The 26,812-nt window shown below is 55.0% G+C and overlaps 1 protein-coding gene across 6 annotated transcripts; it reads left to right on the forward strand.

Annotated features, from left to right (window-relative positions):
- The first annotated feature begins 4,815 nt into the window (after window positions 1-4,815).
- Window positions 4,816-25,690, forward strand: GTF3C5 (general transcription factor IIIC subunit 5). 6 transcript variants are annotated; one of them, XM_040225476.1, is made up of 12 exons: window positions 4,818-5,253; window positions 13,772-13,991; window positions 15,178-15,376; window positions 19,275-19,470; window positions 20,180-20,284; window positions 21,476-21,590; window positions 21,803-21,862; window positions 22,035-22,115; window positions 22,284-22,405; window positions 23,431-23,513; window positions 24,168-24,310; window positions 25,099-25,690. In XM_040225476.1, exons 1-12 carry the CDS (start codon window positions 5,098-5,100, stop codon window positions 25,257-25,259), a joined length of 1,641 nt encoding a protein of 546 aa, XP_040081410.1. In that variant the 5' UTR covers window positions 4,818-5,097; the 3' UTR covers window positions 25,260-25,690. The 6 variants fall into 6 exon arrangements, with proteins under 6 accessions (XP_040081409.1, XP_040081410.1, XP_040081411.1 ...); XM_040225477.1 differs by having other exon boundaries at window positions 4,819-5,253; window positions 22,308-22,405; XM_040225475.1 differs by having other exon boundaries at window positions 4,816-5,253; window positions 22,035-22,405.
- Window positions 25,691-26,812: the final 1,122 nt, after the last annotated feature.

Here is a 26,812-nt window from a genome sequence, read left to right on the forward strand (position 1 = left end):
TGGGGGAGCAGATTAAGGGTACAAACTACTATGAACCAAATAAGCCACAAGGATATACTGTGCAACACAAGGAATATAGCCAATATTATATAATAGCTATAACTGAAGGATGACCTTTAAAAGTCGTGAATCACTATCGTACACATAAAACGTACATATTTTATACCAGCTATGCTTCAATAACCCTGGAGGAGGAAATGGCAACCTACTCCAGTACTCTTGCCTGGAGAATCCCATAGACAAAGGAGCCTGGCAGACTACAGTCCATGGGGTCACAAAGAGCCAGACATGACTGAGCACACACGTGTATTTCAATAAAATAAAATATATAGATAGATCATTTAAAAAAAACATAAGTGAGAGAGAGTCAGACACACAGAGAGGCGAATTATTTGAAGACACAGACACAGAGGGAAGATGGCCTGATGACCTTGGAGGCAGAGACTGGAGTGACGTATCTATATACAACCAAGGAATGCCAAAGACGGCCGGCCACATCAGAGGCCAAGGAAAAGGAATGGAACGGATTACTCCACCTCCGGAGCCTTCAGAGAGAGGGCAGCCCTACCAATACCTGGATCTTGGACTTTTAGCCCCAGGCCCATAGGAGAACAATTTTCTAGTATTTTAAGCCAAAACAAAACAAAATAAAAGTGACTGCAAACCAAGTACATATATTCCACTCAGTCCACATGGAATATACTCCCAATGTGACTTCTCCTTAATCAAGCTTCTCCTAATACCAGTGACCACTTCAGTGCCTCACAACACAAAGGAAATTGTGACCCGGAGGCAGGTTAGATGGAGAGAGACAGCAGCCTTAACCAACTGCAGTTAAAATACCTTACCTTTTCCATTCTTATAAAGACACCTGCCCATGTGAATACAATGACAAAGCACCTCCCAAGAGCCTTGAAGAAAAGCACCTGCAATGAAGGGGGCCTGACGCTTAAAGTCTGTTAGCTCCATTGAAATTTGCCTCTGCCTGGCACATTTTTGAAAATATTTAACTTGGCCATATAGACTCTGTTTGCGATCAGTATTTGATGTTCAGCCCTGGAGGTGGATGCTTTTGAATTGTGGTGTTGGAGAAGACTCTTGGGAGTCCCTGGGACTGCAAGATCAAACCAGTCCATCCTAAAGGAAATCAGTCCTGAATGTTCATTGGAAGGACTGATGTTGAAGCTGAAGCTCCAATACTTTGGCCACATGATGCAAAGAGCTGACTCACTGGAAAAGACCCCGATGCAGGGAAAGATTGAAGGTGGGAGAAGAAGGGGACGCGACAGAGGATGAGACGGCTGGATGGCGTCACTGACTCGATGGACATGAGTTTGAGTGAGCTCCGGGAGATGGTGGTGGACAGGGAGGCCTGGCAGTGCTGCAGTCCATGGGGTGGCAAAGAGTCGGACACGACTGATAGACTGAACAACAACCTGTACGTACTTAGTTTCATTTGCTTTGGAATCAGTTGACTAGGCAGACGAACGTCCTCTGGAACAGGGTGTCCCACTTGGAAGTAAAAAGAAAACCTCTCCCCACGTCTTCATCATTGATGCCGCATGAGTGGCACCGTGTTGGAGGATTCCGGGACCTGTGGCCACGCCTCCCGGGGGGTCAGACCTGATGGGGAAGGTCTGACATCGCCCCCGCCCCGCCTCCTGCCCAGAGCAGGCCTCTTATTAGGCTCTGCCCCCGGTTCCCCCAATCAGGTGGCCTTCCTTTGCGGCGACTTCTCCCTTTCTTCTAGGGTGTCATGGACGTTGAGGACCACCAGGTGGCAGTGTCTGCTCACGGGGCGCTCTGTCTCCACCTCGTGGCCGAAAGTGAGCATTACGCCTTCTCCCCTGTCCTGAGGGTGCAGTGAGAATCCAGTTCCAGTTGGCAAAGGTTAGCCCTGAGATTTCTTTGGAAGGAATGATGCTAAAGCTGAAACTCCAGTACTTTGGCCACCTCATGCAAATAGTTGACTCACTGGAAAATACTTTGATGCTGGGAGGGATTGGGGGCAGGAGGAGAAGGGGACGACAGGATGAGATGGCTGGATGGCATCACTGACTCGATGGACGTGAATCTGAGTGAACTCCGGGAGTTGGTGATGGACAGGGAGGCCTGGAGTGCTGCGATTCATGGGGTCGCAAAGAGTTGGACACGACTGAGCGAACTGAACTGAACTGAACTGAACTGAACTGAGCCCCTCCCTCTGTGCTCTGTGGGCTGACCCAGCGGCCCAGGAAGGAATGTTCGGATTCTGGGGCCTAAAGGAAACATTTTTCAAAGCCCTTCTTGCTCTCAGTCGATTGCGTTCTTCTTCTTGTTGAGTCGCTCAGTCGTGTCCGACTCTTTGGGACCCCATGGATTGCAGCCCTCCAGGCTTCCCTGTCCATCACCAACTCCCAGAGTTTACTCAAACTTATGTCCATTGAGTCGATGATGCTATCCAACCATCTCGTTCTCTTCTCCTCCCACCTTCAACCTTTCCCAGCATCAGGGTCTTTTCAAATGAATCAGCTCTCTGCATCAGGTGGCCCAAGTATTGGAGCTTCAGCTTCAACATCAGTCCTTCCAATGAATATTCAGGATTGATTTCCTTTATGATGGACTGGTTGGATCTCCTTGTAGTCCAAGGGACTCTCAAGAGTCTTCTCCAACACCACAGTTTAAAAGCATCAATTCTTCAGCGCTCAGCTTTCTTTATAGTCCAACTCTCACATGCACACCCGACTACTGGAAGTGTCATTGTGACTTGCTCCCAATGCTATGAGGCTTCATGGAAAGCCCCAGCTGTTTCTTTAACAGGGTTCCCAAACCTTCCTGGCCTCTCTCTCGTCTCCCAGCCCTGCCTCCCTACCCCTCCTCTGCCTCTGACCTCTCCACCTTGGATCCCAGGTAGGACCACAGCCTTGCCCTTAGGAAGCTGCTGCTTTGGGGGAGGAGCAATAAAAAAGAGGGCTGCCCTGGTAACTCGGTGGTAAAGAATCCGCTTGCCAATTCAAGAGACGTGAGTTTGATCCTTTATCTGGGAAGATCCCACAGGGCCATGAGCCACAACTACTGAGCCTGTGCTCTAGAGCCCAGCAGCTGCAACAGAAGACGCCGCCGCAGTGAGAGGCCCACGCACCACAACCAGGGAGCAGCCTCCACTGACCGCATCTGCGGAAAAGCCCGCTCTGCAAGGAAGATGCAGCGCAGCCAAAAACAGATGAATACAATTATGTTAAAAAAGAAAAGGAAGGAAACAACACCGCAGGCTCTGCGACAGGATGAGCTTGTGTGGAACAGGCTCCGAGCATGACCCCGAACTCTCCAGGCAAGGGGAACTCTGAGCCGAGCCCTAAGGATGCTGAGGAGTCAGCCAGGCGGCGGACGGAGAACGGGTTGGGGGGTCACTGGAGACAGGGCGAGGTTTCATTCTAGAGCCATCACCTTTGCTTCCGTGAAAGAACAGGTGAGCAGAGACAAAGGCCGGGGGTCACTGGATGGGGACTAGGGGGTGGAGGGCCTCAGGAGATTCCCTAAGGCGGCGGGTAGTCTATGTTTCTATGCTTTGTTTTTGGCTGTGCTGGGGTCTTCGTCGCTGCAGGCGCTTTTCTCTAGTTGCCGTGTGCAGGCTCCTCTTGTCGTGGTCATGGGTTCTGGGCGCACGGGCATCAGTAGTCACGGCGCACGGACTCAGCAGTTGCAGCTCAAAGGCTCTGGAATGAGGGCTCAGGAGCTGTGGCCCACGGGCTTCGCTGCTCAGCGGCCTGTGGGATCTTCCCAGATGCGGGATCAAACCCGCGTCCCCTGCGTCGGCAGGCGGATTCTTCACCACTGAGGCCCCAGGGAAACCCTGGCTGTGGATGGTTTAGAATCAGCTTTGCAGGGTCACCAACTCAATTCCTTCAATATCCAAAGATAAGTGTGCCATATTAAGCAAATAAAAATATACCTACCTAACTGGAGTTTCAGATAAATTATGAAAAAATGGTTATGTAAGTATATATAACCATAAATATATATAAGTATACTTATAAGTATACTTAAACCATAAGTATGTCCCCAATATTATGTGAAATTCTAATTTACCTGTGTATCCAATATTTCATCTGTCAACTCGACTGTCAATGACAGACTTCAGGACTGACTCGTGTGTATCAAACTCACAGGAGACTGATAGAAACACTCTTGTTTGTTAATTTATAATGGTGGAAAGGGCTAAAAATAGACGTCTCTTATTCAGACTCTTCTTTCTGGCAAATTAAACCAACCAATGCTCACTGCTTGGGGAACATGGAATGAAGACAAAGGACATGGGAAGTCTGAAAGGACATTTCATCTCACGGTGAAACCGTTAGGTGTCGTTTCCAGGGTTCCCAAGAGCTGTGGCACCAGAGGCCTTTATGTTTCAGCCCAGAAAGGAATTCAGCGAGAGGCCGAGCGCTAGATAAGAAGGATTTATTAGGACACTTGTAAGGTTCACAAGTGGCAGGCAAGTACTGCGCTGTCTCTGATACTCAGTGCGTTACACTTTTATAATCAGAGGAAGAGAGGGGAGGAGAAGACCTTTTTTGTCTTTCTTGAGTAGACGCCATGTCTCTATCCGCCTCGAACCCGCCCTCCAGCTGTCAGTGGGCGGAATTCGAGGAAGGGGCGGGGACCCGCCTACGAGTGGTTTGTTATTGGCGGAAAGGAAACCGGAAGGAGGGGGCGGAACCCGGCTTCCTCTCGACTCCTCATTGGCTAAAAGACTGGGCGGGGCCCTCGGGTTGTCATTGGTTAAAGTCTCATTGGGCGAATCTTACATGTCCTCCGGGTCCCTCGCGGGTTGGTTGATGAGATTGGCCTCTACCCCGCCCCTCGGGCGCCTCAGCTTATTATTTTACACACAGAGCGAGGGGGTTCGCGCGGTCGTTTGCCGGCCAGCCTCGGGCATTCTCAGCGCCGTCCTGCTCGAAGCCTTCGAGCCTGACGGAATCAGGGATATAGACTACACGCGAGCGGGGAGGGGACCCCGGAACGATTCCTTCCCGGAACCATTGAGACGGGGCTTCCAGAAGCGTGTGGAGGGGACGTTCTCCCCTCACACTCCCGGTGGGCCTGACTGGACTGGCAGGGATGGCGGCGGCGGCGGCGGTAGACGCTCGGCCGGGCGCCGCCATCCCGGTGGAGCTGCAGCGCGAGAAGCGCATGGTGTGTGTGGAGTACCCGGGCGTGGTGCGCGACGTGTCCAAGATGCTGCGGACCCTGGGCGGCGAGGAAGGCGTCTCCCGGGTGAGGAGCGGGGAGTCCCCTGGGGAACACTGAGTCGCGGGACTGCGGCGAGACCAGCCCGGGAGGGATCTGAGGTTGCCTTGGCAACGGAGCTCCAGTCGGTTCTGGAGCGGCCAGGGGGCGGGGGTCTGATTTTGGGGCTGCCGGGCGTAGATTGATTTCCCCTAGGATCTGAGGAAAGAGGGGCTTCCTTGGTGGCCCAGTGGCAAAGAATCCGCCTGCAGAGCAGGAGACGCGCCTTTCGAAGATCTCTGGAGAAGGAAGTGGCAACCCACTCCAGTGTTCTTGCCTGGAAAGTCCCTGGAACAGAGGAGCCCGGAGGGCTGCAGTCCATGGGGGTCGCACCGACTCTTTGGAGTCGGACCGAACGAGCGACACAACAACAGACCTACATGACGAGGGGAAGAAGGATTATGTTACTAGAGTTAAAGAGTAGTAATGTATGTGTGTTAGGCACACAGTCGTGTCTGACTCTTTGCGACCCCACGGACTGTAGCCCGCCAGGCTTCTCTTCTGTCCATGGAATTCTCCAGGCAAGAATACTGGAGTGGATTGCCATTCCCTTCTCCAGAGAACTTTCCAACCCAGGGATTGAACCCTGGTCTCCTGCAGATTTGTTCTGCACCAGCTATATTTCTAGGTTCTTTACCTACATTCGCATCGCATCAGAACCCTGCCAGGTAGGGACTGTGGTTGTCCAGATTTTACAGGAAAACTGAAAAACAGCTTGTTCAAGTTCACCCAGCAAACAGTGGAGCTGGGATGAATTCTTTACCTGGTGCAAAGCTGTATGTCAGTGACTTAAATGCACCAGATCTTGAAGTGTCTCTGTTTTAGAGAGTCCTTCCCTGACTGCCCTTACTAAAGTGGCTGCTAGCAGTTCATCTGCTAATTCCAATCTGAAGTTGTGTTTTAGAGTCTTTATTGTCTGTCTTGGACCGTTGGTTCTGAGATGATCAGCTCTTGTGGGTCCTGGTCTCTCTTGATCACTCTTATAATCTGAACATCCCTAATTGTGCCTGCTTCCAAAGTATTGTTTGAATGCATGATTGAATCTTCACAACCATCTAGTGAGTTCAGTTCAGTTCAGTCGCTCAGTCATGTCCGACTCTTTGTGAACCACACAGTCAAACCCTTTGGCAGTCAATAAAACAGAAGTAGATGTTTTTCTGGAACTCGCTTTTTTGATGATCCACCGAATGGTGGCAATTTGATCTCTGGTTTCTCTGCCATGTCTAAATCCAGCTTGAACATCTGGAAGTTCACGGTTCATGTACTGTTGAAGCCTGGCTTGGAGAATTTTGAGCATTACTTTACTAGCATGTGAAATGAGTGCAATTGTGTGGTAGTTTGAGCATTCTTTGGCATGGCCTTTCTTAGGAATTGGAATGAAAACCGACCTTTTCCAGTCCTGTAGCCACTGCTGAGTTTTCCAAATTTGCTGGCATATTGAGTGCAGCACTTTCATAGCATCATCTTTCAGGATTTGAAATAGCTCAACTGGAATGCCATCACCTCCACTACCTTTGTTCGTAGTGATGCTTCCTAAGGCCCACTTGACTTCACATTCCAGGATGTCTGGCTCTAGGTGAGTGATCATACCATCATGATTATCTGGGTCGTGAAGATCTTTTTTGTATAGTTCTTCTATGTATTCTTGCTTCTGTTAGGTCCATACCATTTCTGTCCTTTATGGTGCCTGTCTTTGCATGAAATGTTCCCTTGGTATCTTTAATTTTCTTGAAGAGATCTCTAGTCTTTCCCATTCTATTGTTTTCCTCTATTTCTTTGCATTGATCACTGAGGAAGGCTTTCTTATCTCTCCTTGCTATACTTTAGAACTCTGCATTCAAATGGGTGTTTCTTTCCTTTTCCCCTCTCTTCTTTTCACAGCTATTTGTAAGGCCTTCTCAGACAGCCACTTTGCTTTTTTGTATTTCTTTTTCTTGGGGATGGTCTTGATCCCTGTCTCCTTTACAATGTCACAAACCTCTGTCCATACTTCTTCAAGGCACTCTATCAGATCTAATCCCTTGAATCTGTTTTTCACTTCCACTGTATAATTGTAAGGGATTTGATTTAGGATTTGATTTAGGTCATACCTGAATGGTCTAGTGGTTTTCCCTACTTTCTTCATTTTAAGTCTGAATTTGGCAATAAGGAGCTCATGATCTGAGCCACAGTCAGCTCCTGGTTTTGTTTTTGCTGACTGTATAGAGAGATCTTCTCCATCTTTGGCTGCAAAGAATATAATCAATCTGATTTCAGTGTTGACCATCTGGTGATGTCCATGTGTAGAGTCTTCTCTTGTGTTGTTGGAAGAGGGTGTTTGCTATGACCAGTGCCTTCTCTTGGCAACTCTATTAGCCTTTGCCTTGCTTCATTCTGTGCTCCAAGGCCAAATTTGCCTGTTACTCCAGGTATTTCTTGACTTCCTACTTTTGCATTCCAGTCCCCTATCATGAGAAGGACATCTTTTTTGGTTGTTAGTTCTAAAAGGTCTTGTAGGTCTTCATAGAACCGTTCAACTTCAGCTTTACAGGTTGAGGCATAGACTTGGATTACTGTGATACTGGATGGTTTGCCTTGGAAATGAACAGAGATCCTTCTATCGTTTCTGAGATTGCATCCAAGTACTGCATTTCGGATTCTTTTGTTGACTATGATGGTTACTCCATTTCTTCTAAGGGATTCTTGCCCACAGTAGTAGATATAACAGTCGTCTGAGTTAAATTCATCCATTCCAGTCCATTCTAGTTCTCTGATTCCTAAAATGTCGACGTTTAGTCTTGTCATCTCCTGTTTGACCACTTCCAATTTGCCTTGATTCATGGACCTAACATTCCAGGTTCCTGTGCAGTATTGCTCTACAGCTTTGGACTTTGCTTCCATCACCAGTCACATCTACATCTGGGTGTTGTTTTTGCTTTGGCTCCATCTCTTCATTCTTTATGGAGTTATTTCTCCACTGATCTCCAATAGCATATTGGGCACCTACCGACCTGTGGAATTTATCTTTCAGTGGAATTTGTCTTTTTGCCTTTTCATACTGTTCATACTGCGGTGTTGGAGAAGACTCTTGAGAGTCCCTTGGACTGCAAGGAGATGCAACCAGTCTGTCCTAAAGGAGATTGGTCCTGACTTTTCATTGGAAGGAATGATGTTGAAGCTGAAACTCCAGTACTGTGGCCACCTGATGCGAAGAGCTGACTCATTTGAAAAGACCCTGATGCTAGGAAAGATTTGAAGGCAGGAGGAGAAGGGGGCAACAGAGGATGAGATGGTTGGATGGCGTCACCAACTCAATGGACATGAGTTTGGGTAAACTCTTGGAGTTGGTGATGGACAGGGAGGCTTGGCATGCTGTGGTCCATGGGGTTGCAAAGAGTCGGACATAACTGAGCAACTGAACTGAACTGCTCATGGGGTTCTCAAGGCAAGAATACTGAAGTGCTTTGCCATTTCTTCTCCAGTGGACTACATTTCGTCAGAACTCTCCACAAAGACCTGTCCATCTTGGGTGGCCTACGCACCATGGGTTATAGTTTCATTGAGTTAGACAAGGCTGTGGTCCATGTGATCAGATTGGTTAGTTTTCTGTGATTGTGATTTTCATTCTGTCTGCCCTCTCATGGAGAAGGATAAGAGGCTTATGGAAGCTTCCTGATGGGAGAGACTGTCTGAGGGGGAAACTGGCTCTTGTTCTGATGGGCGGGGCCATGCTCAGTTCAGTGCAGTTCAGTCACTCAGTCATGTCCAACTCTTTGCGACCCCATGAACTGCAGCACGCCAGGCCTCCCTATCCATCACCATCTCCCAGAGTTCACTCAGACTCAGGTCCATCGAGTCCGTGATGCCATCCAGCCATCTCATCCTCGGTCGTCCCCTCCTGCCCCCAATCCCTTCCAGCATGAGAGTCTTTTCCAGTGAGTCAACTCTTCGCATCAGGTGGCCAAAGTACTGGAGCTTAAGCTTTAGCATCATTCCTTCCAAAGAAATCCCAGGGTTGATCTCCTTTAGAATGGACTGGTTGGATCTCCTTGCAGTCCAAGGGACTCTCAAGAGTCTTCTCCAACACCACAGTTCAAAAGCATGAATTCTTCGGCACTCAGCCTTCTTCACAGTCCAACTCTCACATCCATACATGACCACAGGAAAAACCATAGCCCTGACTAGACGGACCTTAGTCAGCAAAGTAATGTCTCTGCTTTTCAATATGCTATCTAGGTTGGTCATAACTTTTTTCCAAGGAGTAAGCGTCTTTTAATTTCATGGCTGCAATCACCATCTGCAGTGATATCGGAGCCAAAAAAAATAGTCTGACACTGTTTCTACTGTTTCCCCATCTATTTCCCATGAAGTGATGGGACCGGATGCCATGATCTTCGTTTTCTGAATGTTGAGCTTTAAGCCAACTTTTTCCGCTCTCCTCCTTCACTTTCATCAAGAGGCTTTTTAGTTCCTCTTCACTTTCTGCCATAAGGGTGGTGTCATCTGCATATCTGAGGTGATTGATATTTCTCCCGGCAATCTTGATTCCAGCTTGTGCTTCTTCCAGCTCAGCATTTCTCATGATGTACTCTGCATAGAAGTTAAATAAGCAGGGTGACAAGATACAGCCTTGACGTACTCCTTTTCCTATTTGGAACCAGTCTGTTGTTCCATGTCCAGTTCTAACTGTTGCTTCCTGACCTGCATACACATTTTTCAAGAGGCAGGTTAGGTGGTCTGGTATTCCCATCTCTTTCAGAATTTTCCACAGTTTATTGTGATCCACACAGTCAGAGGCTTTGGCACAGTCAATAAAGCAGAAATAGATGTTTTTCTGGAACTCTCTTGGTTTTTCCATGATCCAGCAGATGTTGGCAATTTGATCTCTGGTTCCTCTGCCTTTTCTAAAACCAGCTTGAACATCAGGGAGTTCACGGTTCACGTATTGCTGAAGCCTGGCTTGGAGAATTTTGAGCATTACTTTACTAGCATGTGAGATGAGTGCAATTGTGCGGTAGTTTGAGCATTCTTTGGCATGGCCTTTCTTTGGGATTGGAATGAAAACTGACCTTTTCCAGTCCTGTGGCCACTGCTGAGTTTTCCAAATTTGCTGGCATATTGAGTGCAGCACTTTCATAGCATCATCTTTCAGGATTTGAAACAGCTCCACTGGAATTCCAGCACCTCCACTAGCTTTGTTTGTAGTGATGCTTTTTAAGGCCCACTAATAGAGTTTTGCCAAGAAAATGCACTGGTCATAGCAAACACCCTCTTCCAACAACACAAGAGAAGACTCTACACATGGACATCACCAGATGGTCAACACCGAAATCAGATTGATTATATTCTTTGCAGCCAAAGATGGAGAAGCTCTATACAGTCAGCAAAAACAAGACAGGAGCTGACTGTGGCTCAGATCATGAACTCCTTATTGCCAAATTCAGACTGAAATTGAAGAAAGTAGGGAAAACCACTAGACCATTCAGGTATGACCTAAATCAAATCCCTTATGATTATACAGTCGAAGTGAGAAATAGATTTAAGGGCCTAGATCTGATAGATAGAGTGCCTGATGAACTATGGATGGAGGTTCGTGACATTGTACAGGAGACAGGGATCAAGATCATCCCCATGGAAAAGAAATGCAAAAAAGCAAAATGGCTGTCTGGGGAGGCCTTACAAATAGCTGTGAAAAGAAGAGAGGCGAAAAGCAAAGGAGAAAAGGAAAGATATAAGCATCTGAATGCAGAGTTCCAAAGAATAGCAAGAAGAGATAAGAAAGGCTTCTTCAGCGATCAGTGCAAAGAAATACAGGAAAAGAACAGAGTGGGAAAGACTAGAGATCTCTTCAAGAAAATTAGAGATACCAAGGGAACATTTCATGAAAAGATGGGCTCGATAAAGGACAGAAATGGTATGGACCTCACAGAAGCAGAAGATATTAAGAAGAGGTGGCAAGAATACACAGAAGAACTGTACAAAAAAGATCTTCATGACCCAGATAATCATGATGGTGTGATCACTCATCTAGAGCCATACATCTTGGAATGTGAAGTCAAGTGGGCCCATGCTCAGTAAATCTTTAATCCAGTTTTCTGTTGATGGGCAGGGCTGTGTTCCCCCCCTGTTGTTGACCCGAGGCCAAACTGTGGTGGAGGTGATGAAGATGATGGTGACCTGCTTCCAAAGGTCCCGTGCACGCACTGCCACACTCAGTGCCCCGACCCTGCAGCAGGCCGCCACCAATCCACGCCTCCCCCAGAGACTCCTGGACACTCCCGGGCAAGTCTGGGTTGGTCTCTCGTGGGGTCATGGCTGCTTTCTCCTGGGTGCTGGTGCACAAGGTTCTGTCTGTGCCCTCCCAGAGTCTGTTTGCCAGTCCTGGGTAAGTTCTCGTGGCTCTATGGTGGGGTTAATGGTGACCTCCTCCCAGAGGGCTTATGCCACACGCAGGTCTGCTGCACCCAGAGCCCCTCCCCCTGCGGCAGGCCACTGCTGACCCGGATCTCCTCAGGAGACACCCAGACACAGTTCTGTGAGTTAGGTACCTTTATTATGCCCATTTTTTTTTGGTAAAGACACAGGAAGAAAAGTTAGGTCAAACAAGCCCCTACATAGTACAGAGGGAATTTAAACATATACATGCCTCCCTCTGAAGTCTGAACTCTTAATTCTGTTTCCTCATCCTTTATGAATATTGAGAAACCTTGAACCTGTCATTGAGCACAGGAGGGTCGTAGAGGCCCAGTCATTCACGTCTTGTTCTTTTACCCTGACTTACTGACTTTACTGTGGCTTTGACAGGATCTGCACTGCTGCTAACCCCAGGGATGTTTATACCCAGGTACAGGGTGAGCCCTTTGGGGAAAAGACTGGTCATTCGTTCATTCCATTCCTGTTTCTTGTGCACCGACTGTGAGCCAGGCCCACATCTAGGGTCATTTCCGGCACAGCAGTCTAATAGACCTGTTCCCTGGTGATAGGAGCTCTTTTTAACCTTCTTTCCCTAGACGCTTCCTGAATGCCTGCTAAGGGCCAGGTTGTGTCCTGGGTGTTGGGGCGCCAGCAGGTAGATGACCTTGGCCTAGGGGATGTTGCTGGTGCTTTCACGTGCACACAGCTGGCACTGTTCCTTCTGAGCCCGTGTGGGACAGGCTCCTGTATGGATGACACAGGTAGTGTGTTTGCCGTGACTTAGGAGCCAGGCTAAGCGCCTTGTGTATATGTTCTCTTAGTCATCATGAGAATCTAATCCGTGGGTCCTCCTATTACCATTTCAAGGAGAGGGAGCCAAGGCCTGGAAAGGAGGAGTCACACGAGTCAGGGCCAAGCCCTTGGTACTGATTTCATCTCCTTCGGACCTTGAAACATTTGTAAATGAGGCTGAATACTAGGACCTTTTGGGGTGGGTAATTCCTAACCCTAGACCAGTCATGCGGCTCCCACCCAGACTCTCCATGGCAGACGCGGGGGTAACACCACCACGAACTGCTGCCGGAAGAATGGCAGTTCCCTGCACTGACCAGACTTTGCTTAACTGGCAGTTATTGTCTCCAACTTTGCTGCTTTATAACCTTTTAGAAGAAAGAAAGTGTTAGTCGCACAGTCGTGTCCAAATCTTTGCAACCCCATGGATAGTAGCCCACCAGACTTCTCAGTCCATGAGATGCTCCAGGCAAGAATACTGGAGTGGGTAGTGTTAGGTAAAAGACGACCAGGTACACCAAAAAATCTCTGACAGGCTTTAATGGCGAAGCGCTCCCGGGCGGGGTTCCCGGACCCGAACGGGGCAGGTCGAGGATATCCGCGGCGCCTGGGCCGCGTTGGAAGTTTGTTTATATACGCACGCTGCGAGGGATGGCTGGGCTAGAGGAAGGGGGTTTGGATAGGTTGCTAGTTCGCGGCGTCGCTAGCTGATAGGTTTCTCTATGCGGCTGGGGCGGGGCGGCTTATGCAGCTGAGGTTCATGCAGCTGGGGTGGGGCGGCTTTAGCTGGCCGAGTGTGCTGTCCTTGGTCCCTGGCATCTGGGAGGCTCCCTCTGTTAGGGACTCCCCCCCCCCCCCCCCCGCGGGGGGGGGGGGGAGGGGGCGGCTCGTCATGGCAACCGGCGAAGTGTGCTGTCATTGGTCCCTGGGATCCGGGAGGATCCTCCGTTAGGGACTTTCTCGCTGGCGGGAGGGAGAGGAGGGGCGGCCCATCATGGCCCCCGGGGTCCGACCTTACAGGTAGCCATTCCCTTCTCTAGGGGATCTTCCCGACTCAGGAATGAACCCGTCTCCCACATTGCGGGCAGACTCTTTACCATCTGAGCCACCAGGGAAGCTTTAGAAAGGAAGAGGCTGTCCTCATGTTCTCTACCAGATAAAAGCTGAGATTCTTGGGTTTGGAAAATGAGTCTTTGGAAATTAAAAGCCTAGAACACAAAACAGAAAAAGCCTCCTGGGTCCCCAGCGGGCCTTCACTGAGGGAGGAGCTGCCACTGCTCAGCTGACCTCCGCGTCACTCTCTCCTTTGGCCTCACCGCAGATCTACGCAGATGCCACCAAGAGGCTGGAGCTTTACTTCCGGCCCAAGGACCCCTACTGCCACCCTGTGTGTGCCAACCGCTTCAGTACCAACAGCCTGCTGCTCCGGATCAAGCGGAAGACCAGGCGACAGAGTGGGGCACTGGGGCCTGAGGCTCGCCCTCAGGTCACGTACGACATAGAGAGCCTTGGAGTCGTCTCCACCGTCTTCAAATTTCAAGGTAACTGCGAAATGCATTCTTCCTGCACTGGGTCATTTCCGGGCCTGTGTCCCTCGTGCCTGCAGGGGCTGCGTGGATCATCCGCCTGTGAAGGGGGCCGGGCTGTGCCCAGGCGTGAGGGGAGGGCAGAGCGTGGGCCCTGTCCAGGGGGCAGGGTGCCCTCACTCCAGCCGGCAGCTCCCTGTCGCCCTGGGCTCTTGGCCGCTGGAGTTCTCTGAGACATCTCATGTTTAAAGCCATTTTGCAGGGCCAGAGGAAGAAGTCCACAGGCCTCCAATTTTCACCCCCACCCCCTCCCTCGTATTTTGGGACTGTGAGTCTTTACCGCTGCTGGTCTTGTCTCCCGTCTGAATCCTTCCCAGATCAACTCAACCCCTTGGAACCTCATGTCCTTTGACCTCTCAGCCAACTAGATGTCTCCTGCGGGGTCCTCACAGGGGTGAGGCGTGGGGTAGGGAGGGGAGTCATGCCTGCCTGAGCCTCCCTGGGTCTGCTTGTCTGACAGTGGGGTCCCTGAGCCCCGTGCCCCCCCCCCCCATGGGGATTCAGGAGATGGTGCTCTTAGAGAGCCGATCCATGCACACGGGAAGCACTTGGCAGATAACTAAGTCTGGAGCGTGTCTAGAAGCCGCTGCAGGTCTAAGGCAGAAACTGAAAAAATGAAAGGCTGGAAATGAAGAATAAAAAGTATGCGAAGACTGAAACAGGCCTTGGGATCCCCACACGGTGGGTGTTTTGAATGTCCATCGCTGGTGGAATGTGTCTTCACCAGAGAGGGCTGTCCTTCCTGGGACGGGGCTCTCCCTGTGATGCGTTTTCCGCTAACTGAGCTGGCAGTTCCCTGCTCAGTGTGTGTCCTGGACTGGCAGCATCAGCCTCACCTGGAGCATGTCTCAGCACGCGCACGGTGCAGCTCACACATTCCCAACCTGGACTCCATCCTCAGTGTCATGTAACCCCCCCCACACACACACAAATAACGTTTCTCCAGGTGACTCGGAGCACCTGGGGCCGAGGTCCCAGAAGTGACTCAAGGGGGGTGGTTTCAGCTCCTGCCACTCTTGCCCGGCAGCTTCTCCCGAGAGGCCCCCTCAGTGCCCCCAAGCAGATGTGGGCCTTGTGTGGCAGCTGCCAGCGCCTGTGCGGTGTTAAAGGGCGTCCACCGCCTGTCCGCCTCTCTCCCCAGGGATGTCTGACTTCCAGTACCTGGCGGTGCACACAGAGGCGGACGGCAGGCAGGTGTCCATGTATGACAAGGTGCTCATGCTCAAGCCCCAGAAGGAGAGCTTCTTCCACCAGGACCTGCCACTCTACATCCCCCCACCCATCTTCTCCAGGCTGGACACGCCGGTGGACTACTACTACCGCCCAGAGACACAGCACCGGTGAGTGCCCCCTCGGCCGCCGCCCCGCAGCATCGGGGTGGGGGGGCCCTGTGCTCAGAAGGCTGGACTCTGCCCCCCATGGGTCAGGGGGCCAGGGCAGCCGGCTCTGCTCAGGCCCATGGCCCCAGTGCCTCCAAAAGCAGAGCAGCTGGTGACCAGGGGAGTCAGGAGCCGGCCCTGGTCCCTGCTTCCCACCCAGAGCCTTGCTTAGAGCTGTCCCCACACCATGGAATGTCGCTCAAGATGTTGCCTCAGGACTGGAGAGCCCATTGCCGAAAGTGTGTATGTGAAAGTGTGGAGAGACAGACACCTCCTAACCGGGGGCACTGAGAACGACGTTGGTTGACTTTTTTGGAGAGCGATCTGGCAGGATTTATTACAGTTTTGTTTTAAGTTTGGCCATACCACGTGGCTTAGGGGATCTTAGTTCCCTGACCAGGGATCGAACCCATGTTCCCTGTAGTGGAAGTACGGAGTCCTAACCACTGGACCACCAGGGAATTCCCCTGCTATGGTGTTAAATGTTCTTTCCAGTCGACCAAGTGGTTCCTCCTGTAGGAATTTATCCCATAGTGGTTCCCACCTCAGTGCTCAAAGACACACTGATGAGAGCGTTTCCTGGCTGGTTGTGGGCAGGAAGCTGGGAGAAACTGGTATAGTGGAGAGCCTGGGCCGGCGGGGGCCTGTGTTCAGGTTCTGGGCCTGTGATCCCAGAAGAGCCCCGACCTCCTGCTCCAGCCTGTCCACCTAGTAGCACCAGTGACAGTCCCCGTGCCTCTGCATCAGTAGAGAGCTGCATGCTTGAAGCCCCTGGGAATACTCAGCACAGTGAGTGCCGGCAGAGTGTGGTACAGTGGATAAGCGGGTGGGGACCAGTCCGTGAACAGGTGCCATGCAGTTACTTAAATGATGGCCTGTCTGTGCCAGGGAAGACCACACCGCCTGTACCAGAGCCCGGCTCCATGGGCCGATGTGGCTCATGTCCAGAGAACCTCACTAGAGCAGACTGCACGCTATAAAAATAAACTGAGCGATGACAGGAGCCTGGGAAAACCGGGAAGATTGGGCCCAGACAGTCATCTCTGGAGGGGCGGAAGGACGAGAACCTTCTTTTCCCTCCTCAAATATTTGCATCAACGAGCACTGTCCACCTGGCAGGGCCCAGGCCTCCCCTTGGAGCCGGGGTTGGAGGGGGCATGACAGGTGGCTCTCTGTGGGCCCAGCTGGGGAGCCGGCAGGGCACGTGGGGTGAGTAAGTGGGCGGCGGGGGCCAGTGGGCAGGCGTGTGTCTTAAAGGAGACAAGTGGGGACTGGGCTGTTGTGGACCGTGAGTGGGGCATAGGGAGGACTCTTGGGGGTGTGACCTTTGAAACAGGTGAAGGGCAGGTGAAGGTCCGGGGAGGGAGGCCGTACCAGACCCGGGTGCTGCTGCTGGCACGTGCAGAGGACTGGTCTAGGGGATTGTCCCTGAAGCCGAGAGACTGGTGGCTGAGGGTCCTGCAGACCCCACGGAGGAGCTTAGATTCTGCCCTGAAGAGAGAGGGGAATTGTTCTCTTCCTTTAAAAAAATGCATTCTGAGGTGTTCCGAAAGGAGAGGGGGCTGTCTGGACCCCCCACCCACATCACCAGCTTCAGCCATTAGCAGCCTTCCGCTGCTGGCTTCCTCTCCCCTCCGCCACCCCGGCATCACAGCGCGCCCTCCAGAAACAAGTCGGTGTGCATCTGTGCCGGGAAGATCTAAGGCAGCCACAGCACCGGCCGCAGAACGAGCGAACGCAACAGTGTCCTTACGTCATCCCGGCCCAGGATGTCTGCCCCGTTGTCTCCAAGGTGACTTAAGAGCCAGGGGCCGTCGCCGACTCTCAGGCCTGTTGAGCCCATCATCCCACCCCCTCACCCTTTTTTCTGATCACAGGAGTAAACTGTGCTTGTTAGAAAAGACCAAACCTTATAGATGTGTTTAACTAAAAAGAATCAAGTCCATCCCCTCCCGCCAAAAACTCTAGCCTGTGCAGTGACAGAGTTTTCTGTGCGTATATTATACTAGATACAAGAGTTTTAATTTTTAAAATGTGCATATTTCTAAAATGTTTTAATTATTTTCCTCCCACAAACATTTTACTCCTAAGTCAGAAACAGACACAAATATGTCCAGGAAGAAACGAGAGCGCACCCTCCCCTCCCCCCACACTGCTGGCCCTGGCACTGGCTGGTGGTACTGCAGTCACTCCTCTGTCCCTGCGCCTCTGGGAGGGGGCCTGGGGTGGGAAGCCAGCTGCCCTGGGACCCACAGGCCCTGTTTTTCTCCTATGTGGTTTATTGATTTTCCGGCACATGGAAAGAGCCTGCCTGTTCTCCCACGGCTGCAATCGATTTTTCTGCTCTGCTGACCTTCCTGGGTACCGAGGACTGGCCGAGGAGGCCTGGCGTCCGCCTCACTGGCCTGCCCTGGTCCAGGGAGGTTCAACTTCCTAGATGACCTGTGGACCCTCCTCCTTGAGGCAGTTGAGGTGGGGGGAGCCAGCAGAGACAGCCAGGCAGGGCCCCCCTCCCTGCAGCTGCCGCTGGGCCCGGAGGGGCCGCCAGGGGCTCTCCTGCTCGGGTGTCTGGGGCTTCAGGGATATGTCTTTAAAACTGGACAAATTCGGGGGGTTTCAGATGGAGTCACGCTTTTGAAAAAAGCCTCAGCTTCGATCCCGTCTTTATAATTCTGTTTCCCAATGTGAAAAATCACTTTGTTGTTCTTTGTAAATATGCAGATGGTGTGTACTCCTGGAAAATGAAGGTGAAATGGAAACAGATTTAAAAGGGAATAATCCCCTGTGTGACATCCAGGATGTACTTTGAAAAGTACTTCAAAATAATAGAGTAGGTTGGGGTGGAGCCTGGATGGTGTGGAAGTGGCCATGTGATGGCAGTTGTGGGAGCTGATGGGGGTCCCTGGGGCTGCTCCCCTGCTTCAGCGAGGCCGGACGCTCTCTCCCACCACCGAGGGGGGCACTCGGAGCCTCCTGGGAAGTGTTGGCCCCTGTGTTCCGTGCTCATAAAGGTTGCTGGCAACAGAGTGCTTTTTCTAATTTGTTTCTAGTTGAAGCATAATTGCTTTACAATATTGTATTGGTTTCTGCTATAAAAACGGAGCCCTTTTTTAAAAACTTATTTTTGTTCTTGGCTGCGCCACGTGGTTTGCGGGATCTTGGTTCCCCGACCACAGATGGAGCCTGGGTCGCCTGCAGTGGAAGCGGAGTCCGTCAGCCCCTGTGCCCTGTGATGAGGCCGCTCGGCGGCACCCACCCTCCCTTCACGGCAGTCTCGGTGAGATGCTTCCACGTCAGGGGCTCAGGCTCCGTCACAGGCGGCCAGATAGTGGTCGGTGCCGTCACCACCCGCCCCCCAGGCCCCTGCCCAGCCTCCCTGGGCTGGAATCCCAGCTCTGTCGCCTCGAGCTCTGGCTCAAGCAGGTCTCCAACCCCCGTGGCCTCAGGGACTTGTGGAAGTTGGGTCCTTGTTATGGGAAGATGGAAGGACCGTTTCGAGCATTAGATGAGTGATCTGTGATATCAGTAAGCACAGGAGGCAGAGGATCCGTGGTTCCTGTGTAGCTGCACCTCGGCTGATTCCCCTGCTACGCCTGACAGACGCTGGGCTGTTCCTAGCTTCTTGCTTGCTGGACAGTGCTGTGACAACTCGATGCGGCTGTGAGGTCACCAGCCTCTGGGACGTTGGGCCCAGCTTCAGAGCCTCCCTGAGCTCTCCAACTCGCTGCCCCTTCGCCCCCAGCCGGCACCGAGGTCCTCCCCTTTCCCAGCTTCCAGGGGAAGCACCCAGACGTGGGCCGCCAGTGTCCAGCCGGGCCCACGCCTGTCGCGCTGCCCTCAGCCCTCTCTCTGCCCCCAGGGAAGGCTACAACAATCCTGCCGTCTCGGGCGAGAACCTGATTGGCCTGAGCAGGGCCCGGCGCCCCCACAACGCCATCTTTGTCAACTTTGAGGGGGACGAGGTGCCCGAGCGGCCGATGGAGGCCGCAGTCCAGACATGGAAGAAGGTCTGCACCAACCCCGTGGACCACAAAGTGGAGGAGGAGCTGAGGAAGGTGTGCCCTGCCCCTTGGCCATCCCCTGTTCACCTGCTGGACCCCATGCTTGTCTCAGACTTGTTTATTAACTCGCGGGAACCATCACCTCCAGATGCCATGTCTAAAGCTCTGCCAGTGCACGCCCTGCCTTCCCAAGGCTGAAAGTGTTCTTCATCCTCCTCAGAGGTTCCCAGGGGGTCAGCACGGTCCAAGGGTGACTGCAGCCTGGAGCTCCGGGGTCCCAGAAACTTCCTTCCTCCAGTCGTTGGCCAGGGCACACATCAGCTGGGGCACCTGCTGTGTGCCAGGCCCAGCCCTTCCTCCCCGTTAGAGTCGGCTGGCCAGGCGACCCTGGGAGGAAGAAGCCTTCTGCCTGGCCCGAGTCACTGGGTCAGGGGACATGAGGCCACTCTTCTGCGCGCAGCCCAGCCTCCCCGTGGCTTGGAGCCACTCCTGCCCTGGCCCCACTCTGGCCTTTGGTCCTCTGCCTCCCCCGTTACCCTTTGACGGTGCCCCTCGTGGTCCTTCCAGGACACCCAGGCCCAGCCGCACTGGCACGTGCTGGGTGCACAGGCCACTTCCAAGGGAGGGACGAGCAAGCACGCGGCAGCTCCCCAGGGCTGCCCCTCCCCAGGGCTGCCCCTCCTCGGGCCGCACCCTGCGGGGGGCCCTGGGGCTGGTGGGCAAGCTGCCTGCCCTCCTCTCAGCCTCCGCTTTGACCCTCCAGCTGTTTGACATCCGTCCTATCTGGTCACGCAACGCCCTCAAGGCCAACATCAGTGTCCACCCCGACAAGCTCAAGATCTTGCTGCCCTTCGTGGCCTATTACATGGTAAGGGTCTGCCTGCTGCCCCCCTGGGTTCCCGCCAGGGTTGTCCTGATCCCAGCACCCGCTGGATGGCTCGTTAAACCGCCCCTGCGGAGGCCCTCCTCAGCCTCCGCGGTCACATGTCAGCCACATTGGGGTGACTGGGGGATTCAAGACTGATTACGTAACTTGCAAATAAAGGGACTGCACCTTTTTTAACAGCCTTGAGCTGAGAGCTTTCTAGGACCAAGGGCTAGGGTAAGTGCTGTGTGCACAGCCTCTTCTCTGCTGGCGCACCAGCAGGGGTGTTGCTCTGGTGAGGATGCTAGGCTCGGCCTGGGGGCTCAACGTGCCAGCGTCCTGCAGCCAGCATGTGGCAGAGCTCCTGGGGGCCCTGACCACGGTGCCACCTGCATTCACTCATTCTCCCCGGGTCGAGTGGGCTTCAGTGCACAGCAGACATACCTCAGACTGAGTCCAAGAGGGCATGGAGATGGGGGTGTCATTGTCAAGATTCCCCAAGGGGCCACGAGGAGGCATTCCTGCCGGCCAGGGGTTGAATGTGGGGCCCTGGGGGGGCAGGCAGATGATGTGACTGATGGCAGGTGGGGTGGGGGACCTAGGCCCAGCCTCACGGCGCTGCCTTTCAGCCTGGGCGCTCTGGACACGGGGCCTCAGAGCCTCCCGCCCGTCAGGACAGTTGTGATGGTTCTCAGGCTCTTCCTCTGCCAGGCGCTATGCCAAGGGCGCCAGGGTCCCTGTCTCCTTCTGTCGTTGCTGCTCAGTCGCGTCCGACTGTTTGCAGTCCCATGGCCCACAGCACGCCAGGCTTCCCTGTACTTCACCATCCCCCAGAGCTTGCTCAGACTCGTGTCCATTGAGTCAGTGATGCCCTCCAACCATCTCATCCTCTGTCTTCCCCTTCTCCTGCCTTCAGTCTTTCCCAGCATCAGGGTCTTTTCCAGTGAGTCGGCTTTTCGCATCAGGTGGACAAAGTATTTGAGCTTCAGCTTTAATACTCTTGTAATCCTTCCCAAAATGCCCTCTGATAGGAAGACCAAGGTTTGGAAGGGTCAGGTGACCCATCCCAGGAGACAGAGCCACATGTGCAAGCTTGCGGGGCAGGGGCTGCAGAGCCCCACCCGGGCCTGCGTCTCAGGGGAGCTGAGAATCAGCCTGAACCTCACTTCGTACCTCCACCCTTTCTGTCTCCAGATAACAGGCCCCTGGAGAAGCCTGTGGATTCGATTTGGATATGACCCCCGAAAACGCCCAGAGGCCAAGATCTATCAAGTGCTTGACTTCCGAATCCGATGTGGAATGAAATATGGTAAACAATTACTAAAACCTTTGCTTTCCTTCCCCTTCCTAGCTTTGCATTTGCAGCATTCTCTTGGGTAATGAGAATAGATCCTCACGGAGAGGATAAATGCCTTCCGCCCTCAGCGGGCTTGTCGGAGGCAGGCTAGCGCAGACCCAAGGACCCAAGCTCCCGTCCTGGCCCCGTGGTGCCGCTCTAGTGGTCCTTCTGTTCTTCCACAGTTACTTGCGGCTCCTGCCGTGCAGGCCAGGCATCCGGTCAGTGTCCGTCCCCCGCCTGCGGTGAGTCCCCCGCACACCAAGCAGCGAGACACGGCAGCTCCTGTCTGTCCAGCTCGGGGCCCTGTGCCCTCTCTCAGGAGCCGCCCCTGGGAGCCCTGGTGCACCCGTGGTGCAGGCCGCGCTGTCAGGGGCTCTGCACCCCCTAGCCTGACGCGCCCGCCCTCTCCGGCAGGTTACGCCCCCAGCGACATGCCCGTCAAGGCCAAGCGCAGCACCTACAACTACAGCCTCCCCATCACCGTCAAAAAGACCAGTAAGGGCCTCGGGCTCCCTTGCAGAGCAGGCGCCGGGAAAGAGGGGCATCCAGACTGTGGGAGGGCAGGGGCCTCCCGAAGGGTCACTCCAGGGCCCTGCTGGCCAGCGCGCCCCAGGGTGGGAGGGGGCAGTGGGGGGGCAGGAGAAATACCCCCCTGTATTCCAGACCCCTGCCGTGGTCCCCTCGCAGCCAGCCAGCTCGTCACCATGCATGACCTGAAGCAAGGCCTGGGCCCCTCAGGGTCGGCCACGGCACAGAAGTCGAGTCCCAACAAGTACAAGCTCAAGGTGGGCGTCCGCGGGCAGCCTTTCCGGGCGAGAGTGAGGGGCGGGTGGAGCAGCGGCCCCTCCCCTGGGCAGGCCGGGCCCCGCTGCCCACACTGGGCCTCGCCTGCGACATAGGGAGGCTCTGACGGAGGCCGCCCTGCCCTTCCAGCCCCTTCACCCTACTCCCACTTCCCAGCACTGCCTCCAAACACAACTCAGGATGCGAGCCCCCGGGGTGGGGGTATTGACCACCAGGGCACGTCAGTCTCAGGGAGGGTCTTAGACACCAACAGCCGCGTGCACTGCCCTCTGAGTCGGGCCCTGAGGCCCCTGTGGCCCCCCGGGCAGGGTGAGACTGAGGGCTGTGAGCCCAGAGCCACAGCAGACCACCTGCACCCAGCCGTGGGCTGGACGAGGGCTGCCCTCCCAGGCCTGGGCCTCCTTAGCGCAGCCCCCCAGCAGGGCGGCGACGTCCCAAGGCCTGACGTGAGCTGCTCCAGGCCTGGGCAGGAGTACCCGGCCACAGAGGGCTGGGGCCAGCTATATGCCCGCAGGGTCCGTCTCCTCTCTCAGGGTGGAAGGCCGCATCCTCGCCCGAGTGGCCATCCGCCTTCAGGAACCTCATTTTAGGCCGTAGTCTCCACCTCTAGAACTGGTCTGCAGCTCTCCCTAAGATGACCAATTAGGAGAAGTGAGGAGGCCTCCCTTCAGGGAGGCGCCGAGGCAGAACCCGACCCCAGTGGGGCCTCCCCACTAGACGCGCCTGGCTGGTCTTGTGGGCAGCTCTAGGGTCCCGGGAGGCCTGGCTGCTTCCACGCCTATCAGCACCGGGGGAATCACAGGTTATGTCCTACTGACCTGCACCAGCCTCTGACCCGTCCGCCCGCCTGAATCCAGAGAGGAGAGCCAAGCCTGCCAGGTCTCAGGGCTGGCACAGGCCGCTGCCCTGGAAGAGCCCCGGGGAGCTGCCCCCTGCAGGGATGCGAGCGCCGCCCACCCCAGGTCGCTCCCCTGACCCTCCGGCTCGTCTCGGCCCTCCTTTCCAGGACTCGGTCTACATCTTCCAGGAGGGGGCCTTGCCGCCGTACCGACAGATGTTCTACCAGTTCTGTGACCTGAACGTGGAGGAGTATGTACCTGAGGGGCGCCGAGGCGGGGACCGGGGCACTTGGGTGCAGAGCAGAGGGACTGCCAGGGACCGAAGTGTGTCCTGCCTCTCCTCCCTCTCATGTCCGCCGTGACCCCTTGGGACGGCTGGCCCCTGGGAGCGAGTGCTGCCGGCCCTCCTCGCCCGGGCTCGCGTGGCACCCAGCAGCGGCTTCCTGGGTCCCCCGAGGGCCACCCTGCCCCCAGGGGTCTTTGTCTTCCTCCTCCGTGGCCCGCACTGGGGTTCCTGACATGGTTCCCAGTCCCCAGAGCCGACAGAATCCCAGACATTTTTAACCCAGCTGTTCCCAGTGATGTTTAGAAAGCTGGGGGAGGGGTGCTGGGCTGGAGGGGCAGCTTACCCCAGGTTGGAGTCTGGCGAGCGGCTTTCGAGGAGGCCCTTTGCGACCGTGCTTATGTGCAGGACAGTGCTCTGAGTGCTGTTTTTCTGAGCACACCAGCTCTGCCGAAACCGCTTCCTGGCACCTGTGAGCAGAGACCCCACACCAGACCTTTGAGCAGAGACCCCCCTGCCCCAGAACTTTGAGCAGAGACCCGCACCCTGGACCTTTGAGCAGAGACTCCCCCCCAGCCTTTGAGCAGAGACCCACCCCCAACCTTTGTCTCCGACACCCAGGCTGCAGAGAGTCATTCACCGCAATGACGGGGCGGAGAGCTCGTGCACTGAGCGGGACGGCTGGTGCCTCCCCAAGACCACGGACGAGCTGAGGGACACCATGTCCCTCATGATCCGGCAGACCATCCGCTCCAAGAGGCCTGGTGAGAGCCGCTCACCCCGTGTGCCGTGGGCGCCCTCAGGGCCGGAGCAGGCATCCCTCAAGGACCTGCTCCACAGGAAACCTCACCTGGTGGGAGCCAGGAGCCAGCATCCCCCTCACCCCTGCCCCCGGCGGTTCCCTGAGGCGCTCAGCCCTGGGGGCCCAGGTAGGAGCTGGGCCCAGAAGAGGGGCTGGGGCTGCCCTCGGGGCTGCCACTTCATGCCCAGACCTCACCCTGCGTCCTGCGGCCACGTGTGGGCAAGTTGCTCCTGTCTCTCCTGGGGGGCAGGGGCCCTGTCGCCATGCCCTGCCCGCCCCTCCCCCGGGCACGGGGCGGGGAGTGAGCCCTGTGCTGCCCTGCGGCTCTGAAGGAGCTGGGGGAGAGTAAGGGAAAGGACCCCTCTCTGGGGTTCCTTCCAGGCTTGGGGTGGGGGCGTCCCAGACCACCGACTCCCACAGAGCTACCGGGAGCTGGGGCTCTCCGCTTCTTCCAGGACGCGGGCCCCTCTGAGCACCCAGTCAGGGAAAGGCAGCCTGGGCCCACTCCTGTGGGGTCCCCTGGACTCCCGAGCTGCCCGGGGCTGCTCCTGGGAGGTTCCCAGGGCCCTGGGCATCAGTGTTGCTCTGAGGTGCTGGTTAAATGAGTCCAGGTCCACCAGCCATCTTACTTCCCGGAGCAGCTTCAGACTGGAGCCCCAGCCCCTGAATTTGTAGACAGGCTCCCCGGGGCTGAGCCCAGGGACGGCCGGGCCATCGTCAGGACACACCTGGCCTGGTCTCTGGGCCCAGCTCTCTTCTCCAGCCCGACCAAAGCGGACAGTGGGAAAGAGCAGCTGACCGGTGAGTCCGGGGAAGACGAGGAGGAGGAGGAAGACGAGGAGGAGGAGGAGTTCAAGCCGTCCGATGGGAGCGAGAACGAGATGGAGACGGAGATCCTGGACTACGTGTAATGCAGCCCTGGGCCCCCTGCCCAGGCCCCTGCCCAGGCCCGAAGAGGGGGCCGGGACGTGCCAGGGACCCCAGCGCTGCCTGCAGCAGCCAGCACGGCCCTAGGCGGCCTGTCTGAGGAGAGCAGCTGGGTGCGCTGCCCCTGGTCCCGCCCAGGCTGCCCCCTGGCCCCGGGTGCCTGTGCCTGGCCTCGCCAGCCCAGCACCCTGCCCTGCCCGTGGCTGAGACCAGCGGGAGCTGGCGGTGGGGATGGTTCGGCCCGGGGGGAGCCGGCCCGGCTGGGGTCAGACTGGAGGTGAGGGCGGGGCAAGGACCCTGGTCCAGGTCACTGTGGCGAAGACTGTCCTTAAGGTTAGACCCCATCCGTTGGGGTGACCTGGCAAAGGGCAGGCCCAGCTGGAGCTGTCCTCATTAAAGACGTTTCCCCAAGGAGTCTCGGAGTCTCAGTGTGGGTGTCAGGACCCGAGAGGGCTTTTCTCTGGCCTCGGGGCCTGGGCTCCAGCTGGATGCCGTTTGTCCCTTCCGTTGCTTGTCGGTGCCCTGGCGCTGGTTATGCTGGGGTGGCTGAGAACAGGCCGGGTGCCCCTCAGCAGGTGGGCTAGGCGAGGGCAGCCTTGGAGGGCACTCCAGCCACACGCTCACCGTTCCTGTTCCACAAGGATGTGTTGCAGAGGGGTTCCTGGGGCACCATGGTCTCAGCACTGCCTGGTGGGAAACCAGAGGGCAAGCAGGTCCCTGGGTGGGGCTGAACCTACGCTCCTGGGGGGCACACCCCACACGCTTCCCCAGCCAGAGGGGAGCCTGTTGCCCTGCCTCAGCCAGAAGACCAGAAGCAGCTCTTCCCAAGGGCAGGCCGGGCTGCCCCCCACCCCTCACCTCTGCAAGGCTTTCCCTCAGGCCCTGGTCCCGGCCGGTGGATCTCAGCTGGGACTCGTCCCACCTCTCCTGAGCCATGCTGCCAAGCTCAGACATCAGGGGAGAGGGTCTGGGTTCTGGCCCCCTGCCCAGAAGCCGCCTCAGTTCTTGTGCAGAGCTGAGAAAGGCATGCCTGGGGCAGGCAAGCACCGTGCCTCTGCAGCTCAGCCCCACGGTTCCCAGAGCCTGCCTGCCGTGTGCCAGACTGCACGGCCTTGCCAGGTCCTCGACAAGTGCTCAGTGATTCTCAGCTTAGAAACCTGCATGCCTACACCACCACCACCACCCCCTTTAAAGAAGCATTTTATTTATGGAAAAGAGCAAATATACATGAAAATACTGCAGATTGTATAAAAAGCCCCAGTTATCCTCTACCAAACCTGTTGCATCTACTCCTGATTTCAAAACCTGCATTTGCTAGCTTAGCTGCGCCGTGTCTTTGTTGTGGCACGTGGCTTCTTTCGGTTGCAGCATGCAGGATCTTTAGTGGTGGCATGCGGGGTCTGGTTTCCTGACCCCAGGCCCCCAGCATTGGGAGCATGGAATCAGCCACTGGACCGCCAGGGAAATCCCTCTCCGTGTTTCTGTTCTATTTCGTATTTGTGTTTTGCTGGAACTGTTTTAAGGAAATTGGTACTTA

Source organism: Oryx dammah, unplaced genomic scaffold, assembly GCF_014754425.2.
Source record: "Oryx dammah isolate SB20612 unplaced genomic scaffold, SCBI_Odam_1.1 HiC_scaffold_25, whole genome shotgun sequence".
In the NCBI taxonomy this organism is placed as follows: domain Eukaryota; kingdom Metazoa; phylum Chordata; class Mammalia; order Artiodactyla; family Bovidae; genus Oryx; species Oryx dammah.